Genomic DNA, 22,505 nt, shown 5'->3' on the forward strand with positions numbered 1-22,505 from the left:
GGCTGATAGGGGAGGGGTCTCCATCAGATTTATTCATAAAAATATTGTAGAGGGCGATATTATGTTGCCATTTTCAAATAAAAGTTTAAAAATAAAGATGTTGCCACTAATGTCAATTAGTGTCACTAATTAAACAAGTATGTGTTCAGCTAATTGTCAGCCTCTTATATGTGTGCTTCTCGTAAACAATTAGCAGATATGCATATAAACAATATTTTAATTGACCGACTAGAATAATCATGGCTGATAATAAGACATGCAAATGTAAAAAAAAAAAAAAAATGAACTGGACTCAAGAACAGCTTCTTACCCAACCTGTTAATGAAAACAAGGATATAATCAAATGAAAATTAATATAAATAACCTCCAAAACCAAAAAAGATGTGCGGGAAAACATATGCGTGCCAATAAATGCCACATGTTCCTAAAATGTTTACGTTCTGAGACAGATTGCTGGCAACAGCCATTTTAGCCATGCTAAAAAAATATTTAAAAAACTTAAAATTTGTAATGTTTTTACTGGTCATAATAGAAATTGTATTGGTTTTAATGGTAACTATAATGGTGCCTTGTAATTTCTACTGATAATTGGTCACCTTCTATTGGTGGCTTGTTAAAACCACCAAATCCTGATGGAATATGTCCCAAAAAACAGTACAGGAAACCATCTATTAATGGTTAAAAATTTTGATGGTTTGTAAAATTTGTAATGTTATTTGTAGTGGAAACAATTAGAGTTTCTGTGATGATTGTTTTTTTTTGTTTGTTTTTTTTTTCAGCAGAGAGGATAGGCCTAGTTTGCGATTTGGTCTTAGTGACTTAGGAGGACTTTTCACTACTCCTAACATTTCACAAATTTAGGAGCTAGTTTTAAAAAAATACTCTTAGAGCAAAAATTTAGGAGTGCTAAATTTAGGATTGACACACCCATCATTTTTAAGATTTTCTCCTAAATCGGCAAGTTATGAGCTACTTTTAGCCTTGTGTTAATGTTTATTGTGAATACAAGACCAATCTGAAGAATGAATGCTGTATCAGATTCAGGTAACACTTGCCCAGTCCATCTCTCTCCCATAATACTGTACATAATACAGTGAGCTTTTAATACAGTAATACAATAAGCTTTTAATGAAGCAAAGCAGCTTTGGCTCAGCTGGTAAACTGTGGTAAACTGCGGAAGGAAGTAGATCTGCACAAAAGAGGGCTTTTAAAGACATTCCATTGTTATTTTATGTATTTACTCGCTCATGCCATCTAACTGTTGTAAAAATGCAATATCACACTTGTTGTGAACTTTTCTCAGAGACCAGGAGACGTTTTTGGGTATCTTGAAGCAGAAGTTTCTCTTTATTGAGATCCTAGCTGCTCGTCGCTGCAGTCATCAAAATTCGTCTGACTAATGTCAGATACAATACAGTTTAAATACATTTCCAGGGGGAGGATTACATAGAGGTGGAGTCAATCTAAACAAAGCATGCAAATGCAGTACAGGAATCAGCCCGTTACCAGAGTTCCCCAGCCCTGATCTCATTATCATAACAGTGTCATTCATAGGCATAGGTGCTAATCCAATCAGTCTGACAGTATTGCCCATACCTTCACATTATCATAGAGACAAAGGCATCGCTGTAGCTTGAGAACAAAAGGTTAATGTCTCAGACACCTGGGCTGCCTGATTTGATCTTCTTAGAATGTCATCATCTGTACCTTTAGAAGCTAAATAGAATATACTTCACTTTAGATTTTCCTGTGAAGCTATGTAAGAACATATGATCAACATTTCTTAAATTTGTAATCCTACAATCCCCTCTTTGAGAGTTCTAATAACTCTCACATAAAACAAATTTAAACCTCCATAAGTCCATTCTGTAGCCTATGTTGGTTAACATAAGCCCCATCTTGCAGTCATGTAACTTGTAAAAGTTACAGGCACATATAACATTATCCTGTGTCTTGTCCTAGATTTACGTAGGTGTAATAGTTCTTTTCAGAACCATAACTGTTGACACATACGACAAGGGATGGTGAAATGTCGTACAAACTACATGATGTCACAGAAAATCATGTAGCGTAAGAGTGGAAGTCTTGAAGTCTATGGCGCCTGAATAGCTGTGAAGCTGTCTGTTTTCTGTAGTCCGTTTCCCACGTAGATTCACTCAGATGACTCTTTGTCCTCATGAAGCTTGTTCATGGATGTCTGAAGTGATGCTTCACACCAGGGTTTCTCTTATGAAGATGAATTGGCATACACACCTGAAACACAAGAAAACAAAGAAACAGCAGACCAGCAGTATTCATGCATAGACACTTTTAGACTTCTGTTGATCGTATAGTGGTTTTATTTATTACATTAAAATTCTAGTGATCGTATAGTGTTTTTTCTTCTTAACCTAATCTTAATTTGACACCTAATAGACCAGTGAGGTGGGGATTGAAAGTACTAAAGGGGAAAAACCTATCAGGAAATGTTCACCGCAGGATTGGCCCCCGAGGCCTATTGCACTTCGGTTCTTTCCTGGCCTCCTCACTGGTTTGTGTGTCCTAATCTGTCCCTTTAAGTGTTGTGCACACTGTATAGTGTGAGACATAAGTTCCTAATGCAGAACAAAAATACATGTATTTCCAAAACAATGCAATCACTACATTTCAGTCCTCTAATTAGACATCAGTCCTGGTAGACATCATAACAGAGGATGGGTGACTGAATAGAATATTCTGGTATGGCTGTGAGTGTTCTTAACCAAGTGTCCCCAAGTTTGGGGGGAGTGATATTCAACTTCCCTTTGTTCTGTTAACAAAGAGTCTTTCATCTTTGTTGTAGATTACTGGGGTAATTAAGAATTCACAGCCTTAACGGTTAGCACCTCAGCAAGCTGCCCAGTGAGTTTGGTGTAGTGGGGAGGTGCTGTTTTAGCATTGCTAGCAGACTGTGTAAAAGCTGATTTACATTGTTCATTTCTTTTACGTATTTTTTGTTTTTCCTGCATTCTTTCATCCTGTGTCCAGGTTTACCGCAGTAATGACAACTACCCTCTCTCTTAGGACATTTACTTTCCTGTCGGTTCTCTGTTTTCAACTTAAAGGAAGCTGCTGCAATCTTTACTCTGGCTTTAACATCAGAGTTTCTTTCCCAAATAGCTAACCTGTCCAAGTTGCTTTGCAGGGTTCTATTGGACCATGTGAGATCTAAGAAAGGCAGTGCATTTCTATATTCAATTAAAAGGCCATCAAACCATGTACGAGCTAGTGGTCCTTTATCATCTAGCACCTTCTCTGGAGTGTCAACTATTCCACTGTATGCTGCAGCTGACTGACAAAACCTTTCAGTGTACTCACTTACAGTTTCATCCTTCTTTTGCACACAGTTAGTGATTCTGGACCAGTCTGTTTTGGGTCCTATGATATTCTTTAGAATTTTTAAAACACCTTCTCTCAAATCGCCTTTATTGGCATGTTGTAGTTCAGAAGTAACAGCAGACTCAAAACTGTTGAATTCAGATTCAGTTAGAATTTGTGACATCAGCTGTGTGACTTCTGTTAACGACATGCCATAAAGAAGCATTTTGCTGTTCAATGTTCTTCTAAATTCTGAAAAATGTGTGCGTGCTGAAGGTAAGCTCTGGGACAATCTCTCTATGTCTTTAGGTCTTAGCGCTTTGGCAACCATTTGTACTGGGACAACAGAAGAGTTTGGAGAAACACCTTCAATTTTCTCAATTCCCTGAGATCTTCTCCTAGCACCACATACCTTCACTGAATTCACTGCATCTTTCTCCATTGTTACAGTATTGCTACTGTCTTCTGGTCTACATGAAGACTGTAAGTCAGGATAGCTTTCATCTGACTGTTGGTCTTTTGAATCACTTTTGGTTGAAGCCTGGTTATAGCCCACCTTTTTAGTGAAACGGGACAATCTAGTGTGCAGCTGTTGGTTTTGTTCTTTCAACTTAGTGATACACTGAGCTTGTTCTTGTGCTAATGATAGTGTAAATTCTCTGTGGCAGCAGATAATGCCTTTTAGGTTTTTCTTTCGGATACATGTTCCGAGTACCTTTTTGCATTCTTCAATTGACCAAACTTTATCTGGATCAATACCAAATTTCTTTGTCAAATCAAATTTTACTGACTCAGTCACTATTGAGTCCATATGCTTTCCTAACAATGATTTAAACTCATCGTCTGTCCATAATGGCGTAGCTAGTCCACCTTTCTCTGTGGTTGGAATTAGCCTAGCATTCTTTCTAACCATTTTTCAAGTTTCTTTGCTACCACGCAATCACAACACTAAAACTTCTCTGATCAACAGAGGGTACGCTTGTTAACACAGATCAACTATTGTTAACCTTCCCTGAATTAACAGAGGACAACACAAACTACTAGCACTTTATGCTAAACTTCTCTGCCAAAACAGAGGATAACAAATTTTAGCACTTTAAGGCTAAACTACCCTGCTTAAAACAGAGGATAACAGATATTAGCACGTAATGCTAATCTTCCCTGCCCTGAAACAGAGGATAAACAATTTTAGCACGTAATGCTAAACTTCCCTGGGTGAACAGAGGATAACCAATTCTTCCCTGCCAAAAAAACAGAGGGTGAACAAATATTAACGTAATGTTAACCTTCCCTGAGTGAAAGAGGATAAACAACTTTAGCACGTAATGCTAAACTTCCCTGAATTAACAGAGGGTAACTTTTCATCTCTAAAAGAACACCTTTAGAGGATAACTTAGTTAACTAAACCCTACAGCTGTCTGTTAACTCTTCTCTGACGGCGCAGAGGATAACTATATGTACTGGTCTTTAGCGGTTCTTTTGAATAGAGTAGCACTCACCAACCCTTGGTTGTAAAGGAAGATTCATGGAAATCTTTGTTCAGCTGGAAGTTTCGCTCTGGATTCCAAAAGATGCAGTCTTGAAAGCAGATCTTCTGTTGAGCTTGCTGTTTCAATCTGGATTCAGGTGAAGAAGCTGGAACTCTATCCGGGTCACGGCACCAAAACTGTTGTGAACTTTTCTCAGAGACCAGGAGACGTTTTGGATATCTTGAAGCAGAAGTTTCTCTTTATTGAGATCCTAGCTGTTCGTTCGCTGCAGTCATCAAAAGTCGTCTGACTAATGTCAGATACAATACAGTTTAAATACATTTCCAGGGGGAGGATTACATAGAGGTGGAGTCAATCTAAACAAAGCATGCAAATGCAGTACAGGAATCAGCCCGTTACCAGAGTTCCCCAGCCCTGATCTCATTATCATAACAGTGTCATTCATAGGCATAGGTGCTAATCCAATCAGTCTGACAGTATTGCCCATACCTTCACATTATCATAGAGACAAAGGCATCGCTGTAGCTTGAGAACAAAAGGTTAATGTCTCAGACACCTGGGCTGCCTGATTTGATCTTCTTAGAATGTCATCATCTGTACCTTTAGAAGCTAAATAGAATATACTTCACTTTAGATTTTCCTGTGAAGCTATGTCAGAACATATGATCAACATTTCTTAAATTTGTAATCCTACACACTCATAGACATGGATAATGGCACGCTGTGATTGCCTGTGGCCTCGTGCCTACGACCGAATCACAGCAGAATCACCATATCTCACGTCTACTCGTGTGATATTTCTTATTTATATATATATATATATATACACACACACACGGTGCCTTGTGAAATTATTCATACCCCTTCATTTTCTTCACATTTTGTTATGTTGCTGCCTTATGTTAAACTACTTTAAATTACTTTTTTTCCACATCAATCTACACTCCCTACTCCATAATGGCAAAGCAAAAAATAGGTTTTTAACATTTGTGCAAATTTATTAAAAATAAAAAACTGAAAAGATCCCGTTGCATAAGTATTCATACCCTTTTCTGGGACACTCGAAATTTAGCTCAGGAGCATTCATATTGCTTCTAGATGTTACTACACTTCGAGTGGAGTTAAACTGTGGCAAATTCATTTGAATGAGTATGATTTAGAAAGGCACACACCTCTCAGAAAAGGTCTAACAGCTGAAAATGCATATCAGAGCAAAAACCAAGTCCTGAGGTCAAGATAACTGCCTGTAGAGCTCAGTGACAGACTTGCGTTAAGGCAATGATCTAGGGAAGAGTTCAGAAAAAAATCTGCTGCATTGAAGGTTCACAGAAGCATTATCCATAATGGAAGACGATTGGAACAACTAGGACTCTAGAAAATGTCTGCCAGCCCCCATCCAAGCTGACAGAGCTTGATGGGTGAGGCAAAGAATGGCAGATAATTGCCAAATGCAGATGTGCAAAGCTTGTCACATCATACCCAAAAAGACTTGAGGCTGTAAAGGTGCTTCAACTATGTACTGAGTTAAGGGTATGAATACTTATGCAATGTACTTATTTCAGTGTTTTATTTTTAATAAATTTGTAAATCTGGTTTTTGCTTTGTCATTATTATGGTGTATGGAGTGTAAATTGATGTGGGGAAAAACTAATTTAAAGCAGTTTAACATAATGCTGCAACAAAACAAAATGTGAAAAAATGAAGAGGTATGAATACTTTTGCAAGGCACTGTGTATATATATATATATATATATATATATATATATATATATATATATATATATAAGTTAGGACACCCTACTGAATTCCATGATTTTCTATGTCAAGTACTTCAAAGGCCTTAAAATTTGGAAAATAAAACCTCAGATGAACAACATCACATAACATATAAGACCATGTCATTATTTATTTAACAAAAATAAAGCCAAAATGGAAAGTTATGTGTGAGAAAGTTAGGACACCCTATGTTTCAGTTGCCTGTAGATCCACTTTTAGCAGCAATAACTTTAAGTAATCATTTTCTATATGACTTTGTTAGTCACTCGCATCGTTCTAGAGGAATTTTGGCCCACTCTTCTAATGTTATTGAGGTTTGTAGGCATTTGTTTATGCACAGCTCTCACCACAGCATTTGAGTCAGGATGAGGTCTGGACTTTGACTGGGCTATTGCAACCACTTGATTATTTTCTTTTTCAGCCGTTCTGTTGTAGATTTGCTGGTGTGCTTTAGATCATTGCCCTGTTGCATGACCTAATGTTGGCAAAGCTTTAGCTGTCAGATGGATGTCTTTACATTTGACTCTAGAAAACTTTGGTATACAGAAGAATTCATGGTCGACTTATTGACTGTGAGGTGGTCCCGAGGTCCTGGCTCAGAACAAGCCCAAAATCATCAGCCATCCACCTGCATGTGTACTTTTGGTATGAGGTGTTTTTGCTGTTATGTTCTTTAGGTTTTCACCAAATATGGCACTGTGCATTATGGCCAAACATCTCCACTTTAGTCTCATCTGTTCAAAGCACATTGTTCTACAAGTCTTTTGGTTTGTTCAGATGCAACTTTGCAAACCTAAAAACATGCTGTCATGTTTTTTAGATAGAAGAGGCTTTCTTCTGCCAAGCCTTCCAATCATGCCATACTTGTCCCATATTTTTCTAATTGTACTGTCATGAACTTTATAATTTAACATGTTAACTGAGACCTTTAGAATCTGCAGTGAAGTTCTTGGGTTGTCTGCCATTTCTCTGAGCGTTACACGGTCAGATCTTGGGAAGAATTAGCTGGGACATCCACTCCTGGGAGGATTGGTGTCTGTTTTGAATGTCTTCCACTTGTTAATAAACTTCCTCACTGTAAAATGATGGACTTCAAATTGTTTGGAAATAGCTGTATTACTGTTCCAACAATTGCTTCTCTAAGATTATCACTGAAGTCATACCTCCTTGGTTCCAGACCAGCCAAACTGCCAAAAAGCAGACTTTTGGAGGTGCTCACACTTGCTGATGATCAATTAATAAAAGGCATTTGATTAGCAGTGACTGACCGTTACTTACACTCTTAATTTCTACGTTATCAGTAACAAACAATGTATATAAGTTGAGGTTAGTTATTTTAAAAATAGCTATTTTCCCCCGTTAAAGAGAATGGGGAAGTGTGTCCAAACTTTTGACTGGTAGTGTATATACGCACAAATTTCATTATATTTCTCAGCAATGAGGGGCAAAATTGTTTTTAAAATAACTAACCTCAACTTATCTTCATTGTTGGTAGAGACAGACACAGGTAATTCACACATGCAGCTTTAACCTCTTTTCCTGAGAAAAATGTCGAGTAGTTTGCATCACTGGATATAGCTGTTGTCATTTAACATTTCTATCATAAAACAGTTGAACAATATTTAATGATTTGCATTTAGCAAATTTACATCACACCTCGCTCTATCTTTTAATGTTAAATCATCTCAAAATTAATTTAAAGAATCATAAAAGCCAGTCCATACTGATTTATATTGACAATATTGTGTTAATTCAGATAAACCCATATTCATTTTGTTATGTTTATAATTCCTCTGCAGGGTTTCAGCTGGTGTATGATTTATCAAAACCATCTGGAAACAGTGTTAAAAGCGTGAATGTGCTCTGCACTGAGTGTCGAGTGCCCCGTTATGAACCGCTTATCCCCAAGAAGGTGTATAAAGTTGTGCTGCCCTCTTACCTAGCGGACGGAGGAGATGGATACTCTATGATAAAACAACAGAAACTCAAGCATGACAGCGGTAAGTCATTATATATGCACATTTAACTGCACATTTCATCATATATACATCATTTTTGCAGTATTACAATATGCTCTATACCATATTCTGTAGGCGACCTGGATATAGCAGTTGTTGCCAGCTACATCACAGAGAGAAAAAGAGTTCATCCAGCTGTGGAAGGAAGGATTCAATTTGCGAGCTCTTGTATTGGACATCGAGGATATATGTCTACCATTCTGCTGGTGTGGGTACTCTGGGTCATGTTTGTTTAGTAATTTGTTATGTACTTGTGAAAAAACATGTAGCCATTTGTGTGTAATTGTACAGTCAGAGAGAGAGAGAAAAAAAAGAAGCATTTAACCCAAAGATTAGTTACTGTCATAGAAGCAAACACTGTGATGTAGTAAGGATCAAAGAAAGTCACTCATCTCGTTACACTAGTTCTTTTTCTATAAAGATCTTCTATACAGGGATTTTCTATACCTCATATATAATTCATAGAATTCATAGAGGGCATACTATGCTGAATCTCACAAAGAAATGTCCAGATCATATTTCATTCCAAAATCCCATTAAGACTTTTTGTAATATTTCATAATAATTCAGCTAATCAAAACCAAATTCTCATGATTGCAATGTAAAAATAAATTACAAATTTATTATACTATTTATACTATTAATTCGACTATTAAAGTAGAATTTACATCTTATATCATAGTAGTATGATTTAATTTGTTGACTTTATCAATCTGATCCTTTTTGTTCACTGGCAAGAAATCTCCATCCTCTTTCCTAGGGTAGCTATTCATATTTTTATAACGCATTTATTTGTAACTAGATTAATGGGTAACACTTTATAATAACGTTCAGTTGGAAGTCATTTATAAGTGGTTAGTTAATGATAAAATAATGATTTGCAAAACATTCATAAATGTTTAATAAGTGATATGCTAACAATTTGTGTATGTTTTGCTAATTCATTTACAAGTCATTTACAAGTAATTAGTTAATGATGAACTGATCATTTACAAAACATCACCATGCATTCATAAGTGATTAATACGTGATATGTTAGTATTTTTATATATGTTTTGTAGATATAAATCATTTACAAGTGATTAGATAATGATGAACTAATAATTTACAAAACATGATTATATGTTCACAAATGATTATTAAGTAATAGGCTAACAATTTACAAATTTGTCGTAATTTATCTTAAAAAAAATAGCATCATGAAATAATCAAACAGATCCTTAGTAAGTGGTTAATCTGTTACTAGTTAATATATTATTTGTCACTTAAAAATAATTAAAATATCAATCATTTAAATGTTTATCCTTCACTGAAGATCACATCATGAATAAATTATTTACAAATCTTTCTGCATCCCCTAATCTAAAGTGTAAACAATTCATCAGTTGTAAATGTTTTACTCATTATTCAAAGGTCTTTCACCCAGTGTGTATACCCACCGGATGCCCACACAACCTGTATCCGGCAGGTTTTTAAAACATTTACAACTGATGAGTAGTTTACACTTTAGATTAGGGGATGCAGAAAGTGTTGTAAATGATTTATTCATTATTTATTCATCAACAGCTTTTGAATACTGTGTAGGGTGTACTGCAATGTAAGGGCTGACTGGTGAGGGTAAAGATGTTTTATTTGGCAAACATGATCTGCACCCCAAATGACGCACTATACACTCTGCACTTATTCACTATGTACTTATGCACTAAGCATCATGTAGTGTATGAATTATATAAGGTTATTTAGTATTTTATAACGCCCTAAACAAACTTTCACAGGAACTTCAAATTTGTTTTCATATCAACTTCAAATTTTGGAATAACTTATTTAGATTTAAGACTTCAAATTGATATCAAATTTAGGATAAAACCTGTTATGTACAATATGTATTTTACATAAAATATAAAAATTGTACAGTGTATTATCTTTACAGTAAATTTAAACTTCTGTAATTTGTTAATACTTTTTTTTTTCGCTTCTGCAGTAATCTGCTGATTGTTTTCTTTAAAAAGAGACCTACCTTAGATCCAAAGTGTTCATGAATTACAATTTAAGTTTGGATAAACTTAAAAAATGGGGGTGACAGTTAAGGGGTTAACTAGTAATTTTTAACCATTTACTAAGGATCTGTTTGATTATTTCATGATATGCCATTTTTCAGATAATTTACGACAGATGGGTAAATCGTTAGCATAGTACTTACAATAAAATGAACATATCACTTATTCATAATTTATAAACACATAGTCATGTTTTGTAAATAATTAGGTCATCATTAACTAATTACTTGTAAATTAATTAGTAAATGACTTGTAAATTAATTAACAAAACATGCACAAATTGTTAGCATATCACTTAATAATCATTTGTGAATGTTTTGTAAATGATTATTTCATCATTAACTAATCACTTATAAAAGACTTACAACTGAACGTTATTATAAAGTGTTACCGATTATATATACACACACATTATTCATTTATTGTAATACAAATGACCATGGACAAAGCAGCTGTATATATTAAGATTTTATTTACTGAGCGCAAAGCCAGAACATTTACAAAACATTTTTTCAGTACTTTTATTTTGCACATGGCTCTTAACTGTGTGACATGTCTCAGTTCTGTTTTGTATTGTTTTTAACTGCATTTTGTGTCTTTTTGAGTATCTTCAGGGATAATCAAAGAGTTTAAAATTGTTTATTTACATCTTGTCTGAAGAATGTTATCACACTGATAATGAATGGGTTGAATCACACATAATCTACCTGATCCAAACCTTTTGTTGTAATGCTGTCACAATTTAATGTAGACTGGAAAAATAAGGCAGGCCAATGATTCTATGAATAATCATGTCATACAACCCCTTTAAAGTAAATAAATAATTGTATTTTAGTAGTGCAGTAAACGCTTTATAATGTTGATGTTGAGTCCCATAATGTTTTACATCCATTTAGTGGACACGGAGAGACCTCCCTTCTGATTCTACGAAAGACAAAACAGCAGAAGCTTTATTAATAAGCATCATGAGCTGCTCTGTGTCACAGTGTGGCTATGTTATGCGAGAGATACCTCACTGAGTTCTGGGAACAGTTCCTGGACCGCGATGTCAAGCAACAAATACGTAATCTATTAGCAAACAAGAAATCAATGGAAGATCAATGAAAGAGAAAAGGCGACTAAAGCAAGAATGTTTGAGGAAATGACATTAGTACGATGAGTGTACACCAGTTTGTACCTGTTTGTTGAGCAGTGGCTGCTGAATGGCATTGAAAAGCATCTTGACGCCCTCATACTTTGCTTCCTCGCCGATACATTTTCCAACTAAATCTGAGAAACACCACACATCAATTAGGGATGTTCATCTAAAGTTTTTGTCAACATGATAGGCTGATTAATCAGCTAACAATATTTGCAGATATGTTTTCTCCTCCCTTTTAAATGCTTACTGCACTCCATTATACGGTTAGGTACATTTTATTAATTGTATTAATTGCTAATTTCAATGAACCTTCAAATGACATCTCGACACGGATGGAAAATATACTCAGGGTCGGGCTTTAAACAGGGCTTGCCACAAACAACCGATAACTGAGGTACCTGGCAGGTAGTTCATCATCTCCTCAAAAGTCTGCTTGGCTCGTCTGTGTTTGTCCTCAGGAGAACGTTCCTCTGTGCTCTCACAGAAAACAGCATCTGCAGAGTTGCACAATCTGATGAGTTGAAGAACACAAATCTACCCATGATCAACAGTTTAACAAAATTCTTGCTGAATTTGCAGGGATAAGAGTGTTTCCTAACCTTGCTCCTGGAGGTACACAAACAACACAGCAAATTGCATTTGTCTTTCCAATAAAACACTTGATTAAACTCATCAGCTTGTTTGCAGATCCAGTACTGCATTCCACTTCACATATTATTGCCCTTTTCTTACTAATTTGCTCCATCCTGTGGACTTGACTGCGACTCCTTACACTGTGCAAATGGCCAATACTGGCAGAATGCAAACACTTTAAATGGAACGTCCTAAGCACTTGATAAGCCAGAATTTGCAAAGATGATTTATTATTTATTATTTGCCCATAATGATTTTATGCACCATTCTATAGGCCTTTGGGAATGGGCCTATGAGTTGTTGGGGAACACTTCCACAAACAAAATAGTAACAAGGTAGTTTTAAGTATGAGTTGACTCTTATCATACACTAGAGCTGTGTGGGGTGGAAACGGTCGCAAGAGTTGCATTGTAGGATATGGAGTTGCCACAAGTGTGCATGCTTTATACAGGGTTCCTACCACTGATCTATAATAGAGAATATATTATATATATATATATATAGATCAGTGGTTCCTACACATTTTCCATTTCAAAATTCCATACTTTTCCAGACTCACATTTTCCAAACCTCTCAGTATTTTCAGACCATAATTAACATAAAAGGTTCATACAACACTATTGTCAGCTTTATAACTGGTATATGTTACAATCATCAGTAAATAGGTTCATTTTTTCAGTTTTTTTTAATTGATTTTTCATTGAAGTGGCAACATACAGAGCCCCTAAAATAAAATTAATAATAAAAATACAGACTTTTGCATGCAAACTATTTTGTGCCCTCAAGAAAAAAATTCATATGTGCATGGGAATTTTTTGCATGCTTTAGGCATTACAATTTCTAGTTTAATATAACCTACTTCCTTTGTGCATCACTGCCATCTTACTATGAATAAAGCGATAACATGGATGCATATGAATTAATACAGATCTACTTGCTTAAAATTTGGATTTCCTTATGGTAGTACCACTATAATCAAAGCCTAATATCCAATTTAACACATCCCCTGCTGTGGCAGCAGAGAAAACATGGCATGGAATGGGCTGATGGTATAATACGGCTGTGTGCATTGTCCTATTTGCCAAGTTTAAAGGTCTATAAAAATGTAAAAGTATATATAAGTGTTCAAAATGTGGCTTTCGCTAGGGCAGTGGGTCATATTTCAAGGCCTTAGGTCTCTTTAACACAAGGTTCTTACACCTTTTCCAAAGTAAAATTCAAGCACTTTTCAAGCACTTTTAAGGTGCATTTTCAAGATTTTCCAGCACTGTGGTAAATTACATATTCACATACATGAGTTCTTCATTTTAAATCAGATGTTGTTGTGCTATTAAATGTGTATATGTCTGGATTGCATATAGCATTGCCTAATATAAATAGCCAACATACAAATTATATAATTTAAAATATTTAATTAATATAATTTACAGAGTATCTGCAATCTTTTAAAAATAAAATTTAAAGGCTCTTTAAGACCTGCACAAATAATAGTAATACATGTATGAGTGGAGTAGGGCAATGTCTATGGTAACATATTAATGACTTGTATAAAATGACTGTAAAAAAATATGATACTAAACTAAAATTCTAAAACTTGAAAAGTTTCTAAAATTTTCTAAAACTTGAAAGTTTTTCACAAATACATTTACATTTCAGCCTAAAATTACTAAAATGTAGTCAAAAAGAAAAATGTAACTAGCCCAAATAAAAAATACCTTTTTTTAATCATAGAAAATCAGATAGGAGTCTAAATGTCAATAAAAATATTTTCAATTCACAAATATCAAGGAATGATTTTTTTTTCACTATTTACAGTGTATCTGCAGAATTTTTAAATATCAATTTAAGGCAATTTATGACCCTTTTTAAGAGCTGCACAAGTAAAATGAACACAGTATGAGTGGGTTGGACAATGTACGGTAACATATTAAGCCATAAAATGACATGATTTATAATTCAGATTTTCACAAAAAAATGGCATTTCAGCCTTTATACTATTAAAAGGGATAAATCAAGGATATAATTTATTATATTTAATTAAAACATAAATATTACTGTCTTAATTGTTTAGATTTTTAGAAAGCACATTAACTTCCTTCACATTTACAACTCTTATGTGTTTGCTGCATAAAAACATGGGTCGATATTTATAATAATCAGACTACAAACAGCTGAAAATTCGCAGATTCATTCTCCGTCACGAGGGGGCGCTTTAGGAGCTCTGAAATATTACGGTTTCCCTAGTAGCCTAAGGGCTGCACACAAAGCAGCATTAACGCTGTTTTATCAGGCATTGAATGAAAATGCCAACGACACGTTTCTGGGGACAGTCGGTCCCTTCAGATACATTCATATAAAGACATCCGTGCCGCGTTTTGACTTTGAAACCTGCAGCGTGCATATTTATTTCGTGACATCATTGCCTTTTGAAGTTTTATCCAGCCCTATCGTGATTCTCATCTTTCCGTCCCTAACTGTAAGACCTCTTAAACTTACAATTAAGCCTTTTCTTATACTATTTAATATATTTAAAATATTTAATATTTATATATTTTATGGCCTTAAATTTGATACAACTAAATGGAGGAGTGTTTAAGGACCCGCAGGAGCTCCTCTACTTAAAGATAGTTCGGTGAAACATTTTTGTAGCCCGACTGGAAAACACAACAGCCCCGGGATGTCGGGCTGGCGATTTTGCGAGCCCCAAATTCTCGTTTTAATCATAATGCGTATTTGTCATTTTCAAGCCATCACGGACTGATGCGACAACCTCCCGGCATATTTTATCTGCCACTCTATTCCATCAGAGGGCGCGCATCAAGAAAGACCGGCGGATCACACTAAAGCCACACGTGCAGACTCCAGCGGAGCTGTTTGGGTTTTTTCTTTTCTTTTACATATTATAAGCCTAACAAAAAATAACTATTTAGTATGAAAGCAAATTAATATGAAACCGATGCAACTGCATATTCAAGCACTTTCAAGCACTTCATCCAAAATCCAAGCATTTTCAAGGAATTCAAGCACCCGTACGCACCCTTCACATACTTTGTGATGCCCAAGACACCACAGCACAAAATGGGCTGATGGCACAATAGGTTTGCATTGTCCTACAAGCTTAGTTTAATGGTTTCTCATGTGCACATAAAAGTCTGTATATTTTTTATTGTTGCAAAGGTCATTGAGACTGTCATATGATGCTAAGAATATTGTGAGAAGAAACCTAAAAGCAAAACATAATGAAAAAAAAAAAGTTCACATTGAATTCATTCGATTGTGTCTGTCAATCGCTAAAGTATCACTAAACAACTGAAATTAAAACATACTTCTTGTATGATAAATTTACTTTCATTAAATTCTTCATTTTCTAGTACAAAAAAAAGAAAAAAAAAGAAAAAGTCCCCAAATGCAATTTTTTCCCCATGCTTTTCCAGAAATGTCATAAATCAAATGTATTTCTTGTATGTATTTCTTGAAATTTTGTGATTTTTTTCTTATTTTGGGTTGATGCCTGCAAATTGTCAAATCTAAATCTGTGAATCGAACCAAAGATCTTGGCATTGCTAGTGGCATCTTCTACTGTTTGCACTGTGCTTTTCCATACTTTAAAATGTTAAAACAAAAAACAGTTAAAATACTGTTTATAATATTCAGTTTATGAAAAAAAAAGAGTTAAAAAAAAAGTGAAATATAGTTTTAAAAAAATGTTCTCATTTTAATTTTTTTGTAACAGCTGAGAATGATTAATGTTAAAGGTTTGCTTACTCAGATTTTGCACATTACACAAGGCACAAGTGAATCTATTTGCTTCCTCCCTCTGTACAAATCTAGGGGTCTGTCAGCTGAAACTTCCTTTGCTCAGTTGAACTTCCAGTAATGGCCATGGTGATTCCCTAAGTGAAGTGCTTAGGGAAGTCAGAAAGTGCATGTTTAAAATGAAGTGGAAGGAAGTCCTGGAATGCATAAGACCAGATAAGGTACTGATGACATTCCTCCAGGAACAAACTAGCTGTTATTCTTTCCATACGGAAATTGTTGATGCATTTAGGCAATATTTGAGCTTGTAACATGTATTATGTATTAAAGAACTCAAAGATATGAATTTATATAGGTGGACTTGAGCACACAAACCTCTCAACAGAGTGACGAGTGAGACGAGGCGATGCTCCTGCATGATCTGCTCTAGTTTAAACTGGAAGTAATGCCCTACATACGCCTCTAGAGTCCTCTTCAAGAGAATACGAGCTCCACTCAGAAAATGATGCAGCCAATCAGGCATGTGGAACACCACTCGACCTGTGTTAAAAAATAAATAAAATTACCACATTCTTCATTAACAACTGAAATACTGTTGTGTAAAAAATAACTTTGACTTCTTGTTCAGTCTGTAAAGAAATAAGTGTCTCATCTCATCACATGAAAATACCATCTCGAGTCATATGACTTCAAGAGAAAAGTGCATGAGTCATAGTACCAAGTAGTTTTCAAGTATCTTTTCATTTTTGATAAACTATTCCTTTGAAGAGGTTTGCTTTTTGTAATCATACTTAATTTCTAAGTGTTATGATGAATAAACTTAAATTTGTTTGAATTACATTCACTCACCTATGTACATCATGTAGTCATATAATCCATCAACCTCCATCAGCTCCATGAAGTAGTTCTGGTTGTGTTTTCTCTCCAGGCCTTCAGGTAGATTGGCATTGTTTTTGTACAGCTCATTGAATAGCTAAAATGTTATGAGTGGAAATGTTAGTTCCAGTATGAAAGATACACAGACAACACTATTAATTAAGTACAGTTTGTATCGATACATACAAAACAAGGTTTAGCCCAAAAAATATTTTAACTGCACCTTCAAATATTTAAATACTTTAATATTTTACACTTTTTAAATGAATTCAAGAAAATTTCAAGAAAATGAAAACACCTTTTTTTCTTTTCAGTTATGAGGCTAGTATAAATATTATCACTGCTGAGAAAATGTAAATTAATGTGAATTTAATTGAGTAAAATTTGCCTGCCCTTGGCTGTAAATGAGCATTTTTTAAAGCTTGGGACAAAACTCCCATGTAATCCTTAATTGAAAGTGCAGATAATTATGAAGAATCATGTTTTAAGCAGGTGTGTAGAATTTTTGTAAAGTATAAATGTTCTACTATGGTTTTAAATGTACATATTTTTTCCTAAAAGAAGGAAAAAATGAAATAAACTCAAATAAATGTTAGTGTTTGAGTAGTAAACACACCTTTTTATTATTTTCTGCAGTGGGGCTGAGGATGGTGAGTTCAGGTCTGCTGGGTTTGGGTTTGGGAGACTCACAAGAACTGAAGAATGACTGGATAAACGGCTCCAGGTTTTGTCCTTTCTAGAGAAAACCAGCAAGAATAAACATGAAGTCATATTAAAAGCATTCTATGCTTGTCAAATTTTGTAAGAAATTTAAAATGTAAAGAAACAAACAAACAAAAAACACTCATATTTGTCTTTTATCAGAATATTATTAGTATTGATATTTGCACCAGATGCTAAAGAACTATAGTTATTTCATCCAACAAAGATATATCTAAATAAATCTAGAAACATTACATGTACAGCAAAAAAATGTCAATGTCACCAAACTAAGTGACTAAGTTATAAACTTTGCTGTCCACTTGAAACAGGGTTCGTACAGCAACTGCAAAATGAAATTCCAGGACTTTTAAGGACTTTTCTGGTTTTCAAAGACTAAAATCAGGGATCTTACTTATCAAACAATATCATTATTATCTTTCAAATTCTAATAAATAAACTAATAAAACAAAACAGTACTAATAAAGTGCAGCACATGCAAAGCATGCAATGACTGTGGCAACCTTAACATTTGAACAGATACTATGCCAAAGTTATCGCTTTTCTTATTCAATTTTTTTTAAATAAATATATGATTGACCTGAAGAATGAAAGCTATATCATACACTTGGAAAATTTTAAGTTATATCACGCTCACAGACACTATGGGTGTGACAATACGCTTAGTTTGCGAGATCAAAACAAAATACAGATACTCGATTCGCTAGAACAAGACAATAACTTTAATACTACTTTTAAGAAATTTTAAATGACACAATATTTGTCTTTTAATCACAAAACGCAAAACAATGCGGTTGTTTTTTAAAATGTTTTAACTAATCTAGGGCCGTAAGTAACGATTATTTGATGATTATTTTGAAAACTGAGTAATCAGGCTTTAACAGGCTTTAGTATGACTATATTTATATATAAACTAATGATCCGACAATAAAAATAGGTATAAACCAAGTAATTACATGATTTTATTGAACAACACTGTTTAAAAACATAATGTAATATGCCTATACACAATATGAACATAGGCAACTTAACTGTATTATAGACATTTTTCCTGAACTCGGAAGTCACGCCTGACTCTCAACCTGAAGAATGCTTTGCATTTCCATTCTCCAGTGTTTCTAGTCAAAGTAGCCTATATTTCGAGCTGTTAATCTAATGTTAAACCTATTAAAATGTTTTTGCAATGTTGCAATGACCGTCATTTGTCAGTACCTCACTCCTTAAAGTTTAATGAGTGTGTAAATGACACGAAGCTGCCGACTTTAGCTACATTAAAAACAGATGGACGCTATTTGAATAGGTTCCAATGGAGACCGGAACAGAAGAGCATCCAATCTGACGTTAGAATTCGTAATGGCGGCGCTCATCTTTTACTCATGAATAAGGTCTATAACAAATACCTGCAGATGGCGCCAAATGGCCAGGTGATTTTTTACTTTACAGCGAGACTCGAACATTTAGTGACTCAAACATTTGGCAACATGCAACCTCAGAGGGAGGGTTTAAACTTTTATTTTGAAATCGCGATGTACAACAATTCGCATATTTAGAAATGTAGACGTATTCTTCTGTGTTGGCATTGATTATAAATGATTTACATTACAAATCTAATGAAATAACACACCCTGTTTTCCCAAATGAACGTTAAGCAACCTAAACTATGCAGAGGAAGAGTTTGTTGCGAGCTGCGAAAATGGAGACGTGCTGCACGCTTGCAAATAATAACAGTGCAACACAAAGCGCGTCAGTCTTTATTTGCGTTCCCAAATGTACGTGATTGGAAACCCAAACAAACAGCACATGCAATAAAAGAGCGAACAATGTAAATGCAAGCACTATCGAAGGTTTTTACCATAAACTCAACTTTATAGTGACATTGCGAGACGGCTTTTCACTTCAAGGAGCATCATCGTCAAGTTTAAAATCGCAAGATCTCGTGCGCTCCTGAACGCTAGGTGAAACCTTGTTGAAATAAGTTTGTAACTTTGTTTGTAATAATTACTGTTGTCAAACAGGTTACCCGAACACTCCCCCATCTGTCATTTAGTCGAACAAACAGACAGTCTTGACAAAACGGCGGTATAATAAAGTAATAAAGACATTGTGACATTGAAAGACATTGAAAAATTGTGAATGTGTAGATCTGGGAAAACAGGACTAGTATCACTGATTTGGCAATAGCAACATAAAAGACAAGCTGTACAGCATTCCTAAACAGGCCAGGATAACTGTCATTTACTGTCAACACTGAATCGCCACCCTTCTATTGAATTTTAATAAGACAACTCCTATGATAATAATTTGTGTCAAATGTTATCAGAATACTCCCTACTTAGCATAAATACTGAATCAGTTAACTGCCGTGGACTGAGAGGCTATAGAAATAGTATTTGTTATTATTGGCCTTAACTGGCATTAAATTAACTATTGGGAGGATTTTAGAAAGGCCATAATTTCACAACAGTTTTAGAGGTGAAATTTATTTATTTATTGTGTGATCCAGTCCTGCTCTACCCCTTCCATGCAGGGTTTGATCCAGCAACAGCTGGCAAAGAACAGCATTATATTTGGAATAATGTGAAATATGTAATTAAAAAGTAAATAAAGGAAGTTTTATTTGGAAATTCCTTTTCCAATGTTATAACTTCCTTTTTCAATGAAAAGGAAGTTCATTGTGCCTGAAAAGTGGAAATACGTACAGAAAATAAAATTCTAATTCTTACCTCTTTCATCAGTTTTCCTGGCACAGACTTAAATATCTTTCCTGCAGACAAACAGAAATTCAATTAAGTACATTTATTATATTTAAAGCTTACTTTTCCCATGCTTTATAGACTTTTATACAGTATGTTCTGAACATTTCTAAATGGACAAAAGAGGATTTTTGGCCCCTATTTGTTAAATAAACCATAATTCTATGTATTAAACTGTGCGATTTCCTCCATTATTGCTAGCAGATGTTCTCAAGTTGTGTCAGACTGGATAAGAAAAATGTGGGATTGTCATTGAGGTTGTTCAGCTGGCTTTCTCAGAGAAAACCAAGAACCATTCTAGCCATCTGTTCATTTTATGTTACTTTCAAGCACTGCAATAAAACTTCTCTTATGTCCACCTGTTCCAAGAGACACACTGCAATAACAATATTGGTAACGGTACGATTTTGGTACCGGCTGATAAAACGGTGTAGGAGAGCTGCTCTGAGATTAACATATGTTTCAGCCTTCTAATGCACAGGAAAGGCAAACAAAATAAGGTTAAGCAAATGCAATAGGATATATTTCAGTACACAGGGATCATGAAACTTTAGAGTTCATCAGAAGGAAGTTCTGGCATGGACACATCCCATGATTTTCTTACAATAATCTGAAAGTTTATGCTCTAAATCTTTCACAAAGGAATTCTCTATTTTCTCTGACAAACATCCCCACAGCTGTCTCAACAGACAATGTTTAACTCATGTTGGCAGACTGATTTATGGGCTTACTCCAAATAAACTGTTGTAGACTATTTTCTCACCACCGACTATCTAGCAGCTTCATCAGCCTGGGCAACTTCCAATACATATCCAATCAGATTCCGTAAGTAACATTTGATTGATTTGTTGTTTACATGTTGTTTATATGTCTACATCCTGTCACTAATTGTCACTGTAGCTTGTGTTGCCAGAAGTGGCTAGCTCTCCACTGAACATTAATGTGATCATGTCACTGGTGGTGATTAATTTCCAATGTAACTTGTGTTGCCGGAAGTTGCTAGCTCTCCACTAAACATTAACGTGATCATGTCACTGGTGGTGTGAGCGGGGCTTTAAAAATGGCAGCAACTTGATTAGCTAGCAACTTGCTCATGTTCTTGCACACATTCCATAGTAATGCGAATAAGCGACAGCCGATGTGATTCACCATGTCAGCCATTTTCGGTGTTGGCCATTTTGAATTTTGTCATAAAATGCTATATTTTACAAATGCATTGCTGTATGGTTACAAAACTCGCTGTGTCTTCAGCATCATGCCCTGATGGTACTCAAAAAGTTTCAGGACAACCTTGTGGTCAAAACTTAGAAAGAAATTAGAAAAAATGCTATTTTAATGAAACTGGTCTCAACATATTTTTTGGTCTATTCTTTAGTTATGGATTTTGTGTTGATATAGAAAACTGTTATTGCTTAACACTTCAACAAATTTGTAGGAATCACGCCAACCTGTGTCTGAGGCTGTATCTTTGCAAAGCATTGACATATTGACACCAAACTTTGTGTGTGCCATTGCCACCCCACACTGACCATGCCACATCAATATGGTAAGAGTGTCACCCATTGGTCCAAAATTATAAACCATTCATTAACCATTAATGATAAAATTTCCAAAAATGCTAATAACTTTTCATTGCATTAGTCTATTGTAATTAAACTGGTCTCAAAATAATCCATTGGTCATGCCAAGAAGATAGATACAAATTTTGCAGTAGTCAATCAAACTTCCTGTCTGCCATTAGGATTTATGTTGAAAACATGCTTTTCTTGTCCTGGACAGTTCTTCCAATTTTCACCAAAATCGAGTCAGATCATCTTTAGACTGTGCTGACAATGAGTTATGGATTTCATGTCTATAGATGAAACTGTATTCGTACAGTGCCGCAACAAATGCGAGGCAAGATTCCAAAATTACTCTGAGGCTGTATCTCTGCAAAGCTTTGACATATT

At 35.0% G+C, this 22,505-nt stretch overlaps 2 protein-coding genes across 2 annotated transcripts in view; one reads left to right on the forward strand and one right to left on the reverse strand.

Annotated features, from left to right (window-relative positions):
• The window catches only part of nt5e (5'-nucleotidase, ecto (CD73)), a 39,001-nt gene extending 27,490 nt beyond the window's left edge, over positions 1-11,511 (forward strand). Inside the window, exons 8-9 of the mRNA XM_073816835.1 lie at positions 8,402-8,602; positions 8,696-11,511. Coding sequence (XP_073672936.1) covers positions 8,402-8,602; positions 8,696-8,856 — 362 coding nt within the window. The 3' untranslated portion in view covers positions 8,857-11,511. The remainder of the gene's footprint in view (positions 1-8,401; positions 8,603-8,695) is intronic.
• Positions 11,131-22,505, reverse strand: part of snx14 (sorting nexin 14) — a 45,658-nt gene continuing 34,283 nt past the window's right edge. The window contains exons 22-30 of the mRNA XM_073852745.1: positions 22,005-22,080; positions 20,527-20,567; positions 17,700-17,819; positions 17,057-17,180; positions 16,583-16,747; positions 12,217-12,312; positions 11,855-11,946; positions 11,689-11,745; positions 11,131-11,601 (exon numbers count right to left, since the gene is read on the reverse strand). Coding sequence (XP_073708846.1) covers positions 11,560-11,601; positions 11,689-11,745; positions 11,855-11,946; positions 12,217-12,312; positions 16,583-16,747; positions 17,057-17,180; positions 17,700-17,819; positions 20,527-20,567; positions 22,005-22,080 — 813 coding nt within the window. The 3' untranslated portion in view covers positions 11,131-11,559. The remainder of the gene's footprint in view (positions 11,602-11,688; positions 11,746-11,854; positions 11,947-12,216; positions 12,313-16,582; positions 16,748-17,056; positions 17,181-17,699; positions 17,820-20,526; positions 20,568-22,004; positions 22,081-22,505) is intronic.

This window comes from Garra rufa, chromosome 13 (genome assembly GCF_049309525.1).
Source record: "Garra rufa chromosome 13, GarRuf1.0, whole genome shotgun sequence".
NCBI lineage: Eukaryota > Metazoa > Chordata > Actinopteri > Cypriniformes > Cyprinidae > Garra > Garra rufa.